At 35.8% G+C, this 16,952-nt stretch overlaps 2 protein-coding genes across 2 annotated transcripts in view; one reads left to right on the top strand and one right to left on the bottom strand.

Annotated features, from left to right (window-relative positions):
• The window catches only part of LOC132203572 (histone H4 transcription factor-like), a 44,249-nt gene that overhangs the window by 14,346 nt on the left and 12,951 nt on the right, over positions 1 to 16,952 (top strand). The gene's annotated exons all lie outside the window — the stretch shown is intronic.
• LOC132203571 (A disintegrin and metalloproteinase with thrombospondin motifs 7-like) lies at positions 3,094 to 16,930 on the bottom strand. Its single transcript, XM_059631431.1, has 21 exons — positions 16,804 to 16,930; positions 13,822 to 14,165; positions 9,683 to 9,821; positions 8,708 to 8,979; positions 8,561 to 8,650; positions 8,162 to 8,292; positions 7,955 to 8,104; positions 7,403 to 7,564; positions 7,186 to 7,342; positions 7,041 to 7,130; positions 6,598 to 6,807; positions 6,459 to 6,540; positions 6,276 to 6,397; positions 5,523 to 5,643; positions 5,336 to 5,459; positions 4,951 to 5,071; positions 4,753 to 4,896; positions 4,528 to 4,649; positions 3,976 to 4,342; positions 3,374 to 3,502; positions 3,094 to 3,312 (listed from the first exon to the last, which is right to left on the bottom strand). The coding sequence occupies exons 1-21, from the start codon at positions 16,856 to 16,858 to the stop codon at positions 3,154 to 3,156; spliced, it is 3,291 nt and encodes a 1,096-aa protein (XP_059487414.1). The 5' UTR covers positions 16,859 to 16,930; the 3' UTR covers positions 3,094 to 3,153.

Here is a 16,952-nt window from a genome sequence, read left to right as displayed (position 1 = left end):
GTCATGACAAAAGCTTTTTTCGTATCACCTCATTCTGTTCCGAGAAAAGATTTGCCCCGTCTTACGCAAGAAAGCATGAAAATTATAAAAAATTTCTCGCAATTATTCGAGATGAAAACAGATATGAATAGAATAGATCGCTTTTCAATTAAGATGCAATTGGATTTTTTAAGCGTAGAAGTTCTGCCATAAAAATTTACCTGTGAAATTGTTACAGGGGTTGGCGATTTCAGTCACATTTGCTCAATTTTCACCCCGGAGAGATTGGTTCTGCGAGTGGATACTTTTTAAAGATTTCCCTTGAGACGTAGCAAAAAAAGAGGGTTGAACACGAGAGTGAGCTCAATTTGCTCAGTCAGCTGCTCACTTGACCCTTTTCTCGGTCCAATTAATTGAATTATATCAGTGATTAAAAGGGGGCAGTTATTTAGAATGATCTCTCCCTCGGGCAGCATTCGACTGCATAACTTAATTAGTCTACCTTGAAATTATGTAAAAATTATTTAATACACCAACGGCGCTGAACCAAATTGGATAACGAAAGTTGTCTGACGAGTTGGTCAAATTCATCGATCGGAATTTTATTAAAAGAGCAGAAAGTTTCTTCTTCCGACGGGCACGTTCCTGGCAAACAAACGAGGTGACGATAATCACGCGTCTCTAACGATTTGTTGGTTTTCGCGCTGAGAAAGACCACGCTAATTGCTCGATCAATAGTGTCGTGTGTTTGCGTGATCGGCCTGGTAGATTAATTTGCACCTAAGAGAAATGTCCGTGCGGATGAATGAATGAACGAATGAATCAGCACAGGAAGAATATTGATTTGTTTTTGAACAAAAGTGGAGCCGCAAGACCGCACACATTTCCTATGAATTTTATTTCAATTGGTGGTGACGTTTGGTCTGACCGCAAAAGTGAATAATTAATTTCATTTAAAATAACAATATTTCTTCTCTATCCTTGATTTTGACGTTTAATTTAAGATGATTGTAAGTGACAGTGTTATTGCTTTGTGGTTTTTTAATTGAAAAAGAAATAAATTGCTTCTAATAAAATTTCATGCTTTGAATCATACTCAAGTCTCAAATTAGAAAAGAAATAAATTTAAAATTGCAATAAGCGTATCTTTTAAAAAAAATATTTTGATGGAAGTCTACAAGTATCAAACGAAATTATAGATTAGCTGTTTGGAATTGTCTAAAAACAGAATATATCTCAATTTGTATTACTTGGAAGCTTTGAAAATTATTTTTACTCAAGATCTGTTCAATATTGCCGAGAATCATTACATCAAGATAAATTTGCACCACCAATTTCATCAATACAAGAAGCAAAATCATATAACGGGCAATGAGGCACAACTTTGCGTTCCAAAGATCGCTCCAGCTCTTAATGCAATTCACTTTTATGTGCGAGATAATCGTTGAATACGCGAGTTCAGATGGTTAAATATTTGCATGTCTGCGCGCTAAACCTGTTTGCAGCGGTCGGTCCCTTGAGACTTTGAGAGCTCGGGCTGATTGATTGATCGCCACAGGTGAATGGCATGATTGCGTTCGTAAATAAAATTAGTCTCCGGGTCGCAGCAAGTACGTACCTCGATGCAAACGAGCTCCACGTGCTGCGTTCATTCAGTGTAATTAGAGTCGGCACCTTATTTGGCTCTAATTGACCTTAATTAACGACAGCCTTCGAAAATTGGCTCTAATTTTTTCAAATAAATAATCGACAAAAATAATTAATTATACCAAAACTTGAAAGTCATTCGATTTTTTGCGTCGCGGTGAGGAGGCGCCTTTCTTTTGAATGAAAATCTCCCGCCCCGCGCGCGGATCGTGAGTAATGCCAGTGGTATTAGCATCTCATTGAATAATTCAACTTTTTCTGGGGCACCGTCTCCGCCAGACAGAGTGGTGTTGTGGATTAAAAGGAGTGCCGGTCCATTTCGCAGGTGCAAAATCCCCAGCGCGAGAGCGGGCCCTGACCCACAAAACTCTTTAACTCTTCACCTCCGATTGCAAAATGCGATTGTCAAATTTGACTCCATCTGCATGTGAGAGACAGCCAGATAAGCAAATGTGTCAGCCATTAAATCTCGGCATTCCAACAATGCACTTCACTTAGTCTATCTTAATGTACTGAAAAGGCGATTGCAAATTTATTAAAGGGTCTGACAACTTTCAAATATTTTTTACTCTATCGAGGTCTAGATAGTTCTTTTCATGGAAATTTCAATGAATAATTTTGAACGAAAACTTTCTTAGTGATCAATGTTTTTTTTTTTTTTTTTTATTTTTTTTTTTTTGTATGATTGTTGCAAAAAACCTCTGACTCTTGAAAAAGTATAAAATAAGGTTTTTATTTCTTGCCCAAAAAAATTTTTCCTGAAAGAAAAGTTGCGCCAATAGATTTATTTTTATTATATGTTTTTAATGTTTCCATATCTTTCAATTATATTACAGTAGGAAAAAAATTTAACTGTTTTGAATTACGACTCAATTTTAAAAGTGCGAAAAAGTATACTAGGTGCTAAAACTTCAACCTGTTTCAATTGCGCAGCTGTTAAATTTTAGCGGATTATTTTTTGTTTGTCGTTTCATTCGTGAAGCGTTTTGGCAAACCGCGGTGAGTCAACATCTCGCAGAATCTCTCTGGCGTATAAAAAAATGTTTATGCGCGGGACATGCTGTGATTTAATATCACACGCGCTGTTGATTTAACGACACGTTCGCGCTCAAGGAGCCAAAATAATAATAATAAATATGACACAACCTTCTCCGCCGCGTCATAAAATTATTTTAGCACAGCGATTAATGGTACGTGCGAACATCTGTCCCAAGAGTTTTTTTGTCAGCTTAATTGAATTGCAAGGGAGACGGATAAATTAATTAATGTTGGAAGCAGAAATTTTTGTGTGGAGAACGTCGAAGTCGCGATTAAAAAATCAACACTCGTAAGCGTTGAACACGAAGTTTCGCATTCTCCCGCCAAAAGCATTTTGAACACCGAAGGCAATTTAATATCATTTTAGTCATGAAATTTTTTACTTTAAACCTGTAGGATTGTAATTTGATCACGATTAAATTAGTTGAAAATATATATATTTATTTTAAATTAAATAAATTTGTACAGCTTTAAATTGTAAAATCTAATCTATATTAAGCAAGATTCGAAGCAGGATCTAGACGTCTCTGGTTTGTTTTGCTCGCTGCACTCGTTCAGTCTGGGACACGAGACTGTCCGCGTAGACTTGCCTGTTCCGTCGCAGTCGCACTCCGTCCACGCACCAACCGTCCACTGGGAACAAGGACTCTACGCAAATAAAAGTTCTTCATGAATTGAATATAAATTTTTTTAATTTTTTTAAACTGACCACAATGCACGGTTCATAGTCAGCTGGTTTCTTTCCGGGACAGTGCTTTACGGCCACTCGATGTCCAGTTTGGGAAAGGACGCAAGTGACACCTCTTTTCCTTATTCCATCGCCACAAGTTTTTGAACACTTAAATAATTCAAAAAGGGATTAGTTGTACATTCGGCTGATGTTGAAAAATAGTTCTACATTTGGCTTTCGTTGAAAAATAGTTCTACATTCGGCTTTTGTTGAAAAATAGTTCTAGATTAGGTTGATGTTGAAAAATGGTTCTACATTCGGCTTTTGTTGAAAAATAGTTCTACATTAGGTTGATGTTGAAAAATAGTTCTTTCTACATTCAGCTGATGTTGAAAAATAGTTCTACATTCGCCAGATGTTGAAAAATAGTTCTACATTCGCCTTTTGTTGAAAAATAGTTATACATTTGGCTTTTGTTGAAAAATAGTTCTAGATTAGGTTGATGTTGAAAAATAAGTTCTACATTCGGCTGATGTTGTAAAATTATTATTGTAATTATTTCCAAAGATTGCTTAAAATTTTAATAATGTATTTAAATGTTATGTCAGCCCTTTTAATATATTAAAATTTTGAACTATTACGTGGGTCCACTCTCCAGTGTGCCACCTAAACCTCTTCTCGTCTCTGGTGTGGTGGCTGCGAATTCTCGCCTCTGCCCTTTTTCGATGCCTCCTGATTGGTCTTTGGCGCACCGGTCGCGTCGTGGAGGCCACTCGGATGGACGATTTGTTCTTGAATTCGTCAAACGAGTGAAACCGATCGCACTTCGGCAAACCTGGGCAAGGTTCTTCTTCTTGGGGTTTCGTTTTTTGATCGCAGTCCTCGTCGGGAAGGGCTTGGAATTCTGGTCCCTCCTCAATATTTCGCACGCAGAGCACCGTCCTGTGACGTCTGGTGATCCAAGGGCCACAGGTTACGGGACAAAGTTGCCACGGACCACTCCACCACCTATTGGTTTTAATTGTTGCAGCAAAGTATTATTATAACAGAGTCGAAATTGGATTTTAAATAATGTTCTCATTTCTTAAAAGTAAATAGGCTCACTAAAAAAATTGTTTATCTTGTCAAAATATTGGCTAAAAAATAATAGAAATTTATAAAACAACTTTTGAAATAAAAATTTGGGGTTTTACCTTGCTGGACATGGAGGAAGGGTGCACGTCTTTGTTAAAGAATTAGGAGGAGGACCCGTTGATAGGCACTTCACACTATCAACTTGGCTCAAGTGACGCTCAACACATTGGGGACGAGCGATCTAAATTTTATTTCACGAAATTTTTTTTTCAATATTTATATATTTTTTACATAATATAAAATTAAAGTATTTTAACCTTCATAGAAATTTTATTTTAATTTACCTGCATTCCACTGCCACAAGTGACTGAACACGCAGACCACTCTGGAAATTGCCAGTGGAACTCGGACGCTCTTTCTCCAGGTTTCCTGCGCACTGTGAATTCATATCTGACACCCAAGTTTCGAGCCTTCCCTGCGTAAATCACCTGTCCAAAATAATTTACAATCGGTCAATTTTCAAAACCATTTTTGCTACTCACATAAATGTGAAGAGCTTCATTAGTGGGGCCGCGAAGAGTCAAAGTCTCTCGATGACCCCACCGTTGGTAGGTCGCGACCGATCCGGCCACAGGAATGTCTTGACTTTCGCCTTTGCCCAGTCTAACAAAGTTTTCATTAATTTTTTTAACACACCGCGGTTAATGGGAGTCTTTTTGATATAGGAAGTTTAAAAAAATGTTGCTATTAGTGGTTCCGTTTTTTCCAATTATTCAGTATTTTTTTTTTACTAAATTTAAAAAAAATTCAATTATAATAATTAATTTGATGTAAATTTATATTTTAGTTTTGAGAAACCTATTTTATTTAAAGTATGCAGCACGCATGACTGGCGAGTGTAGCAAGTTGCCTACCCTCGCTACTGACCTGCGGCCGTCGACGTAGAGTCGTTTCTCAGAGGCGCCGAGAGCGATAAACGTGCGGGAATTGGCCGTCTCCTCTACGCGAATGTTGTGCGACTCGGCCGGAACGTCCGCAATCACCTGCACACCTGCTTTCCGTGAAATAAAGTGGGATTACGCGGGGCTTAAGGTATGCGAGAAGCACCACTCGCCTTTGCCTTCTTTTCTGCCAAAATGGTTGCTGTGGGTGATGCACTGCGAACCGTCGCCATTGCAAACGCCGCAAGCGTCCTCCTCAGCTGCAGAATCCACTTTCCAGTCACAACCCACCCTCTTAATTTTTACAACAAAAGAAGAAGAAAAATGAGAACTCTTTTAAAAGAAAATAATATTCTGTAATTATTAATTATTTAAAGTTTTCTATTCAATCAAGCCATCTTACAAGATTGCAAGAATTTTTTGAATTTTTTAATTGGGATTATCAAACTTATGAAAATTGATTTAGTGTTAAAAAGTTTTAGGTTGTCATAAATAAGCAAAACATATAATTAAATTTGAAAAAAATTGCATTTTTAGCATGAAAATTTTTTAAGTCTATTGAAGAAAGAAATTTGATTTTTTGTTAATTTTTGGTGGCACTGACATTTAATACGAATTATTATTATTATAATAATGCATAATGCAAATTAATAATTTATTAATATGCATGTTGAATCACAATTACATAATTTGCAAAAATTGCAAAAATTGCAAAGGTCTGTAAGTATCGATTGAACTAAAAAATTTTAACGTCTTTCTTTCACCAGTCTATAAATTTTAAGTTGTATAATGTTTAAAAAAGTGCTTTACAGCTTTTAAATTTAAATTACTTTTGCATTTCTTGAAAACTGAATTTATTAAGCTTCTTGCAATAGTATTATCAGTATTAAAGTCCTCATTTTCTCTTTTCAAAATTAAATTCCTACCCTGCATTTTCCCTCTATGCACATGTCATTGGAGGACGAATTGCACGGTGTTCCGTCCTTGGCCGCAGGGGCAGCTTCGACAATCAAGCTCTCGTTTGTGCAAAAGAGCGCACAAGGCGATCCTGTGGAAAAAAAACAATGGCTACTTTTTGCAATTTTCGTTTGAACTTGACATGATGGTACCTCTATCAAAGTAGGGCCGCCAATCAGGATCAAACACGGCGCACTGCTTTCCTCTGAAACTCTTTTCGCTTCTCCAGCAGGGCTGCTCCAAAGATTAATCGTTATTTTTTTTTCTCAAGAAGGAAAGTCAATATTGAACCTTGGTGTTGCAGATTCGATACCTCTTCCTAACACCTGTGCAGTAGAGGCCGCCGTGAGCAGGTCGCGGGTGGTCGCACTCCCTTTCAGAGGAGGCCACTCCGCCCCCGCAAGTGCGCGAACACTCGCTAAACGGGCCCCACTCGCCCCAGCCACCGTCAACCGCGACCGGACTGTCCCGCACGTCCACACATTCGCGACTCATGCACCACTGAAAATTAAAATTAATTGGTTTGAAGAAAATAACTTTAATTAAAAATGAAAAGAAGAATGATTTTATGTAATAAGATGAAGGTCTCATGATTGACATTATTTTCTCCGAGAAATTGAAAAAAAAATCATATTTTTTTCTAATTTTTCTATCATTAAATGATGATGAAAACTAGCATTTGTTGAAAATGAAAACAATATTAACTTCTCATTTAGATATTTTATATTTTTCACCTTGCGATGGCCGCAGTTTGTTCCGTCAGCCGGCGGTCTTAAGGTGGTGGTGCACGTGTCATTGACGGTGCACCACAAATACGAGCAAAACTAGAACAGGTTTATGATGTTATTTAATTTTAACTCGAAACACAATTTGCTTTACATCCTCTTCTTCTGAGCACACCGACGTTGCCAAAGAGCTGTACTGCAGCCGGCACTGGTGGTCTGCGTCATAAAGGGCGCCGGCTGGCAGGTCAGGTAGCTCCGTCGGACCCTCAGGGTTCGTTGGCAAATCGTTCAAACACTCTCCGTCTCCCTTGCTGAGAAGTTACAAATATGCAAATTTTTTTAATTAGTTTAAATCGTTTGGGAAAACCTACTCGAAAAATCGCGTGATGGTTTTCCTGCTGCACGAAGACCACTCCATACTCGTCGTGTCGACGTCAAAGTTAGGCGTCATGATATGCAGGGCCGTTCCATTGCGCGACAAACAGTCATCTGCATTGTTGCTTTCCTCGCCAGCATCATGCACCATGCCGAAACTTGCAAGATAAATTAAAGAAAAGTCATTAAATAAAGTTAAGTTATAACTTTTATAAGGAATTTAATTTAAATTGATTATAAAAATTAATACTAGAATAAAGCAGAACAAAAGTGAATAATGGAAAAAGATATATGTTAGGAAAATAATTATTAAACTAAGTTGCTACATAAAATTTTTATTAAATAAATTATAAAAAGAAACAATAAAATTTTATGTAGAAGCAAAAGATTAAAAAAAATAATTAAACAGTATAATCATGAATGCACTTGAGATAAAAAATTAAATAAATATAGTACTTTATTAATAAAATAAATTAAATAAGATAATAAATAAAAAGCAAAGATAGTTGCATATTAAAATTTTATATTAAAATAAAATTATTCATTACTTATGACCCAACTCGTGAGCGACGGTGTGTGCCACGCTCAGACCGTTGTCCTGATTCACAGAGCACGCCCTGCTCAGGTCGCACATGCCGCCGACATGAGCCACTCCTAAGGTTCCACATGGCTTGTCTGATTTTGAGCAAATGTCTACCCTTAAAACGTCAATTTTCTATTATAACAAATTCTATTTTGCATAGACATTCAGACACCTTGTAAGCAAAATCGCAACGTCATGGTGATCAGGATGGTCGTCGTCAGGGTTGTTTAACTTCCTTTGCCACGCGCAAAAACTATCCAGAGTCACGTCCGCGTTCGTTGTAACATTAAAAGATTGGCCGTTCTGAAAAAAAAATCAAATCATTTTCAACCTCAAATTCTTCTGTCTTAAGGTCCCCTTATTAATGAAAAGACAGATTCTTAACTAATTACTCTTCAGTTTTTTTTATAAGTAAAATAAAATTGCAATATACAATTGAGGAGTCTACAGGCATAAAAATCAATAATTTCATAAAACGACTCTCATGAGTTATTGCTAGAGCCTCCTTGAATATCAATGAAGTAATTAAAGACCTTGCAAATTTTAAGATTCAAAGTTTAATTTTGACCACCTGCAACAAATTTTCGTCTTCCACCCTCAATTTTGCGACGACGATGTTGACCCTGTTTCCAAGACTGGGAATCCTATAAAACGACGAGACCTGCATTGGAGGCAAAAAGTAAATGATGCGAAACGTGCATAAATCAGCAGAGCGCACCATGTTCATGACGGTGAGGAGATAAGTTTCGAGGTCGGTGGCGCTCTCCTTGTCATGGAAATCCATCATGCTTCGATCGGCCACCACCATCACCTCGACGTTTCTCTCTCGACTCACGGAAAACTCATTGTCGGCGTTTTTGGCGGAAGGTCCGGCCAAGGGACCGTCCGGGACGAGGCCGTTGTCCTCCAACTGCTCAAATAGATCAAGGTTGCGGCTGCTCCGCTTCAGTCTTTTTCTGCCCTCCGACTTTTTGAACACTCTAATTGGATCTAGAATCGTTCAATAATTCTATTCAGTTAATGAACGAAATTATTTTCAATTTCAACATAAATCACAAAAAGTGAACTAGGGGACCTTTCTGAATTTATTGCTAACAATAAGTTAAAACCAACGAAATATTACAGTTAGCAGTACATTGTTTTTTTCATGGAAACCAGTGGGAAAAGCCGAATTTTAATTTGAACTTCAAAAGATGAGTGCTTTTATAAGAATTACGCTAGTTGTAAGCTCTGTTGAACCAAATAAATTTATTAAACAGGTTTGATTATAACTTTAAATTTTATAATTTTTATTTGAGAATAAAAACTTGATCATCAGAAGAATTTATTTGGAAAAATAAACAACTAGTGGTTTTCATTTCAATCTTTTCAATTTTTTTTATAATAATACAGTTCATGTAAAACTTTCAAAATAAATATATTTTAATTTTTTAATACAAATTTTAAGCTTGTTAAAAATGATTAATTAATAAATACAATCAATATTGAGGAAGTCTTCAGAATTAAACTCTAGTTTAAGACGTTAAAGATTATTTTTATAATTTTGATTTTTTTTTTTTTTTTTGCTTCAATAACGCGTTTTTTTAATAAAAAGGTATTTGCTAATATTCAGCATACAAATAAATAAGCATCTCTCTAGCAATTTTTGATAAGCATCTTCCTGATTTGCAAACTGGCTTTGGTGAATGTGTACCTTCAGTGCCGCAGCTGTGGGTGCCCGTTTTGGTGGAAGAAGGTCTTTTGTAAATGACATGTTGATGTCCTTTCACACCTCCGTTCCTAATCGGCTCGATCCAGAGTGTTCCGTACTTCGCGGACCGCACCATGCCCGCCTACAACAACAATAAACCATTTTCGAATCGCGTATAAATTATACACAAAGCAGATCCACAAAGAGCAACAGTGTTATTAAAAAAATGAGTTTTGGTTTTGGGTGTCTCCTTTGTGTTTAATGGCCGCGCGTGTGTTTCTGTTTGTATATATATAATTTATTATTTAGACCGGACGGCACTATTTCACGCCGGCTGCCATTGATCTGCTTCTGATAAAGATATATTGCCAATAAATAATTGCAACGGCTCGTTTTTAATATCGCACGCGCAAAAAGTAGTCTCGGTCGCCGCGTTCATTGAATCGCAAGCGTCGTGACTCACCTGGTCGTGAAAAATTGGCTGCCCTTTCTTTCGCTACACATATTCGGGCATCCTCCCGATAAATGGGAGGCTGTAAATCAGACGGTGCTTTTTTTAATTTTCCATGGCTTCCTTTGAGAGACAAAGCGGGTGGGTCGACTTTTCGCTATCATTGCGCGGCTGATTGTGTTTTTTGATCTTTTTTCACCAGCACGCCCTTTCGTCCTGCTACAGATCCTGGGCGTTTCGCCGTTTTTCAAAAAGCTTTCGAGCCAGACGTTGTTTATAAGGCGAGACAAAGCAGATCTTATTTGCTTCATTAGTAGCCGCGCGCTCTCGTATTTATTTCCATTAGGAAACATCAACCTGGCTCCTTCGAATTTACGAGTAAGTTTATCGAGCGAATTATCGTTTAAAAAAGCAGACTAGAAACTTTGAGGGCTATTCAGTTTTTCAAGATTGCAAATTTAACTTCATAACCAAAGTCAGTTGTGGATTTTAATTAAGCCACTAAATTGATGAAATTGTTAAATGAATTTAGCATTTAAATCGTGATGAATTTGCTGAAATCCCTGCAGATTTTTCAAACCTGTTACTTTCATTTGAAACATCATGTTTATTTCAACAAATATATATTTTGAAAAAAAAAGTGTAAATGTTTGCTTACTTTTTAAATGTTTATAATTCTATCGAATCCTTACTTTATAATGATTACTTTTTAATGATTTAAGTTTCAAATTTTTTTCCCATTCGGATTGAATATGAGTAAGACCTTAGATATTTGTTTTATAGGAAAAACCAATAAACACCCATGGAGGGGCTGCCATTTTTCAATGCTGCAAACATCTCGGAAAACGCTTAAACGCGAATAAGTTCTTCAATAAATTTTATTTAATTTATAATAGTCTTTAGTTAATCTAAATGAAATAGTAAAACAAATTATAATTTAATAAATATTACGTCATTGTTTGCAAAAAAAGTTTCAAATAGAATCCAGCAGCTTAAAATGTATAAAATAAATTGGTGAGCACCATCTAGACCTTCATGCGCTCCTGATACCAACACGGGAAAATCGCTGCTTACGTTGTCAGTGACGAGTTAACTCTCTATTCTTAGGTGTCAATTCCGTCTAGAGTGGGGATGCATCGACCGTGCTACTCAAAACACTGCTCGTTTCTTTACGTTTTCATTCAGCTTTTCAATAAGAAGATTTACATATTATAGTGATTTGCTAAATAAAGTACACTACTAATTTCTAAAAAGCATTTTGTATCAAAGATTCTTCGTAGTCTATTTATGTCTTTCAAAAATTTTTTTCATCAATAGACGTTCACCGTAAGTTTGATGTGATGTATAATATAGGGTCAATCTAACCTGTACTTTTGTTTTGCCATTTTAACTGAGGTGATATAGAGTTGATTTGATGGTGTTTCAATTAATAGCATTCATCAGGCGCAAAAAATTGTTTGAGAAAATTCTCTTTTAAAGGAATATAAATTTTCGAAAAATAATTTCTCGATTTCAAACAACGCTTCTCTCTGATTTAATGGTAATTGCCTCTTCAAATAGTGGCAGTTCTCGGGCCAAATTTTAGCTGATGAGACTTTTTAAATTAAAAAATTTATAATTTTTAAACTTTTTCCTTGCAACAAGGAACCCGGTTTCAATTGTTTCAAATTTTGATAAATTATTATTGTTATTTATGTTAATTGCTCTAGAAAAATTATAAATAGTAGAATAAATTACACTAATTTTTTATTACATTTTCAATGCATTAGTAGGCAGAACCGTCTAGAAATAAATTAATAAAATTGTTGGCGAAAACAAATCTCAAAGAAAATAAAAACATCTTTTTTCCCGATATTGTGTTAACCGCGGACTGAAAATCGACTGACAATGAGAAGAATAAATAATAATAATCTTACTTAACATTTATTTTCATCTTGGCGAGATGAGAGATTTGAATGTGCCTCTTCGTCATCACTGGTGGACACGCATTAAACAGTCATAAGAGCAATCGTAATAAAATTTAGTCGCGCGATAATGACGAAACCATAAAAAGGGGTATCCTAATCGACCTCCGCGAAGTGTCACGCGCATTATAAATGGAGTGGTGCGCGCGTGGGAACTGGATTACGCGCGCGGTGGCGCCAAAACGAAAAGCTACCGGTGCCGTGCAGCCAGCGAATAAGATACATCGGCATTAAAATCCCCGGAGTTCAATCTCTCTCGCGGCCTCGGTTGGCGCCACCAATTTACTCGCCGAGTCATAAATACCAATGAAAATATTAACACTTGAAGTAGCGTTTCGAACGCGTGCGAGCAGAGTCAGTGCAAAAGCAGACGCGCCAGATTTCATTCCTGCGTCAGGTTATGAACATAATAAAAATAAAAGAAAACCCGAGTAAATAGTTTTCGCTGCTCTTTTCATTTGATCTCTCCAGACGCGGTTTAATTAAAATTTTTGAGACCGTATATATAAATAAATAAAAGTGGCGGCGGCGGCGTAGACTTGAATTTTATACACCTCCTGTGTATTATAAGTGTTATTCGGCGCCACCTTTATAATTCTAATGACACCAGGCCGTCGCGTGCAGAAAAAAATCTATGGCTATTTCAAAACGCAAAACTTGTTTTGCACTCGGAGGTAAATAAATAACAAAACGGTAGTTACCTTATTTAATTTTATAAAGTGTGTAAAGCTATTATCTTTTGAATCGTTCAAAAAGAACATGATTTAACGTATTTTGAAAATTTATTACGAACTCAACTCAATTTGAACAAAGCCTTGACGACTCTACTTTTTAATTTATTGAAACAGCCAAAAGCTGACGTAAGGCAAGAGTAGAAAATTAAATAAAGGCTCACCCCTTCTTTCAAATAAAAAATTTCAAGCTATGGAGAAAATACAAGATAACAAAGCTACGTTAAAATTTTATATTAATTTCTTTATATCAGAAATATTTTATTTTTTATTTTTTGTGTATTTATAAAAATTATTTATGTTTCAAATATTCCTGATTAATAAAACAAATTTAAATTAATGTAACATTCGAATTTTTGAAACTAATGTTGAAAAAATTGAATTACAGTGAAATTGTAAATAATATATAAATTTTTTCTTCGTTACAAAACTTTAATTGCATGAGCATTAGTGATAAATGCATGAATTTCCAGAAACATGTCATTTTATCGGTGATCATCCTTTTCTAATTTTATGGTTATAATTCCATGCATTTATTCTAATTTATCTAAATTTTGCTGTAAAATTTTTACTTTCTTTATGCAAAAATAAATGCTTTTAATGTATTATGCAACGAACTTTATAAAGTAATTTCCTTACATAAAGATATATTTACTTTTATTTACCATAATAAGACGCAAGCACCGATATAAATCAAGTTTGGCGAGTGCAATCTGCTTGAAAACAAGTTTTCCTTTGAAAATTTTTATCCGCAGTGGGCAGCAGAGGCTAATTTGCAATCGGGATTAGCTTTCTGCGTGCAGACGGCCTGTCTTTAATGCGGCTTAGGCTAATGTGTGGTGACAAATGGACACGAAATTTCTCCGTCGTGCAGATAAGTTAATCCGATAATCCTGCGGCGTGTATCACAAGAGAGTGTCAAATTCGCGGTCGGGGCAAATCAGATGCAAATCCTTTCACGATGATTTATTAAAAAAAAAATGAGGATAAACTTACAAGTCCGTCGCACGCCGAGAGGGCGACTTTGGAGTCGGGCTCGCCATGCACGATGCCCTGATAGTGGCAGGTGTGGAAATTTCCGACTGACCTGCGGCTCCTGCTGACCGGACGATGCACGCGCAGCCTCGGCGAGATGAACTCGACGCTGGGCCACAATTCGAGACGCAGCGCCGCAGAGTCGCGCAACTCGAAGCGCACCTTGTGCTCGTCGGCCGCCCTTCGCGACCTGCTGGGGTGCAAACGGTGGTGGTGCGTCACCTCGGCCGACGGCGACGCCCACGCGGCGTCCACTTTCATCGGCACCACTACCTCATATTCGTATGCTTCGTCTGAAAATATGCCTGAAACATAAAATTTAATTTTTTAATTTAACACTTTCACAGAATTTATAGCAAAAATATTGAAGATTTCTGATTGCGAGCTATGATTCATTTTGTATGTTAAATTAAACATTTCCTTGTATGGAATTGTTTTTGCAATCATTTATAACATGATTTTAATGATTATTACATATTATATAGGTTATTTTTTTTAAGTGCTCTACATTGTTATGAAAAATCAAAATTAGTATGCAAATCTAAAAATGTTTATTATTTTATTCGATCAAATTTTGAATCACAATGACGATGCAAACAAGAACAATTGTCAGAATTAACTTTGGAATTGATTAAAGAAATGAAAACACTTTCTACAAAATATTAATTGCATAGATGCAGTTTATAAATTGGCGACTGTGTTTTTATTTGGTTTAATTCATCTCTGATTCAGAGTTCCCTTCACAAATGTGATATTTGAAATGCCACAAACTTTCACAAATTTTATTTAAAAATGGCACTTGATTCCATCCTTGCATAGGTAAACGAAAAGTATCACTTCAAAATTGGTCACGCAATATTTATTTTTTTACAAACTGACAAGATAATTTGTAGATATTTTTGTTCGCAAGCATTTAAAGGAGTCAAATTATTTGCAAGCAAGGATTTTTTCTGTATAATTATGTTTTGGCCAATTATGCAAACACATTATTTAAATTGTAGAAATTAAATCGCAATTTGCTTAAAGAACGTTTTACATTTACACTCAAATTGTACGCTTTTACCACTTTTGGTAGATTAAAATCAAATTAAAAAATTATTGTTAAAATACACAAGGCTAAAGCACCTTTTTACGTTAAAAGTTCTAGAACAACATTTAGAGCAAGTTTGAATTGAATTTACGTCATCCTCTGAGCCACCGTATTCAGCAAGTTGCATTTTTTTAGAAAACGTTTTTCTTTTTAATTAATTGCCGTATAAATACGCCAATTAATCAGACAGAAATGTGAAAATGTAATTCAGCACTTAAGCTTTCCATCTAGCAACATTTTTAATCTGATGTTTCTCTCGCTTTGTTGAGTCGCGCGAGGCCGGCTGGCTGCAGAACTTGTGTACGGAGGCGGCGGCTCTTTTCTCAACAACGTAATTCAATTCTGAATGCAGAGCGAGCCGCTTTGTTTCCGCAAAGCGAGAGCAATTAGACGGGCAATTGCTGCATGGGCGAGATCCGATGTAATGCACGACGAGAAGGAACAAAAAAACATATAAATGCATTCCTTGTTTAAAATTATCATAAAATAGATTGTCAGAAATAAATCGAGACTGTTTATTATTATTATTATTTTTTTTTTTTTGCATCGGAAAGAAAAGAGTCCGTTCGCTGAATGAAACAATTTCTCCGCCAACAATGATGCTCAAGGAAAACCACTTTTATTGAAAATAATGAGTCGCTACTGCCACACAAAATCCTCTCACGAGGTCACCGCGCGTATGGACTAATGAGACAAAAACAACCGATTGGCACCTGACGTCCACCTCCGGGGAATGAAGAAAATTTATGCCTAAATTACAGGGTATAGAATTTTCTCATTTCAATTGCGTAAATATTTTATTTAATGGGAAACGAAACTGTATCGTTCGGTGAAAATTTTTTCTGCGAAAATTCTCGAAATACTTCAGAGAAAATATTGCAGACAAGAGAGACGTAAAATGGTCTGCGCGGATGAGAAATGTTTCAATTTTGCACCAAACATTTGCATTTAAATGGACCCGCATACCACGACGATATAATGCTTGTTGAGATTTTTTTAAAGATTTAACTTTAAATCCAGTTTTACAATATTTTGTTGAAAATTAAATTAAAGTAAACTTTGAGACAGAAAAAAGATGATTGAATTTTTACTTTTTAAGTCAAATTCTCCTTGATTGAGTTTTTTTAGTTTTTTTATTGTTAAACAGAAAAAATTTAAATATCTCTCCATGTTTTAATTATTCAATTTAAGTACAGTGAATTATTTCTATAAAATTTGTTTTATTTAAATAATTTTTGAAACCATTTTTCAAAATTGTCATATTTACAATAAAACATCTTCATTTAACATAATATTATTTACCATATCATTATGTACGTTCAAAAATATCTTTGAAAAGAAAAGATAAACATTCGTTTTTGAGAGGAGAAATATTATTTGCTGAGGTCAAGATATAATTATTTTATCGTCAAGATTATATTATTCGTTAAATTGTGCGCTCAAGCACGTGCTTTTCTCTAATGCAATTTTTTACATGGCTAAAGATTAAAGATTTTTTTTTAATTGAGAAAATTTTATTTTGGCCGTATACGGAACCATTCATAACAAAAATTAAAACGATGGATTATAATGTAAGTAATGTAATAAATTTCTATCAAAATATGAAAATAATAATAACTTTTTTAGTCAAAAGACGAGTAGACTATGAAACAGTTATAAAAAAGACGGCTTAAAATTAATTATCTCAAATAGTGAAATTCTTTGGGAAAATTATCAATACTTTGCAGCAAAGTTCATTGGCATTCAGATGAGTTCAGGATCAAGAGAAGCCTGCAATTTTCTCTCTCTCTAATTTGCATATAATGACAGAGGATGAGATTTATTATTTTTTGAGAGGGCAGTTTTTGAAATACCTTTGGCGGCGGCCGAGCCGATGAGCAGCAGAAGGAGGTTCAGGGTGCAGGTCATGGCACACCCTGAGAGGCGCTGGGTGTGTGGTGCGCGGGTCTCGACCCAGCACTGCGCGCCTTTTCTCCGTGCGGCGGCCGCTGGAGAGCAGGAA

This window comes from Neocloeon triangulifer, unplaced genomic scaffold (genome assembly GCF_031216515.1).
Source record: "Neocloeon triangulifer isolate White Clay Creek 2 clone unplaced genomic scaffold, ASM3121651v1 ptg000017l, whole genome shotgun sequence".
In the NCBI taxonomy this organism is placed as follows: domain Eukaryota; kingdom Metazoa; phylum Arthropoda; class Insecta; order Ephemeroptera; family Baetidae; genus Neocloeon; species Neocloeon triangulifer.
This window is presented reverse-complemented; position numbering and strand designations above follow the sequence as displayed.

What these genes read in the sequence shown, in the direction of transcription:
- LOC132203571 (XM_059631431.1), bottom strand. Translation starts at nt 16,858, where the DNA reads ATGACCTGCACCCTGAACCTCCTTCTGCTGCTCATCGGCTCGGCCGCC. An exon ending in ATCGAATCTGCAACACCAAG is followed by an intron (nt 6,541 to 6,597) that starts GTTCAATATTGA and finishes TCTTTGGAGCAG; the next exon opens with CCCTGCTGGAGAAGCGAAAA. An exon ending in CTTCCTCCATGTCCAGCAAG is followed by an intron (nt 4,343 to 4,527) that starts GTAAAACCCCAA and finishes TAAAACCAATAG; the next exon opens with GTGGTGGAGTGGTCCGTGGC.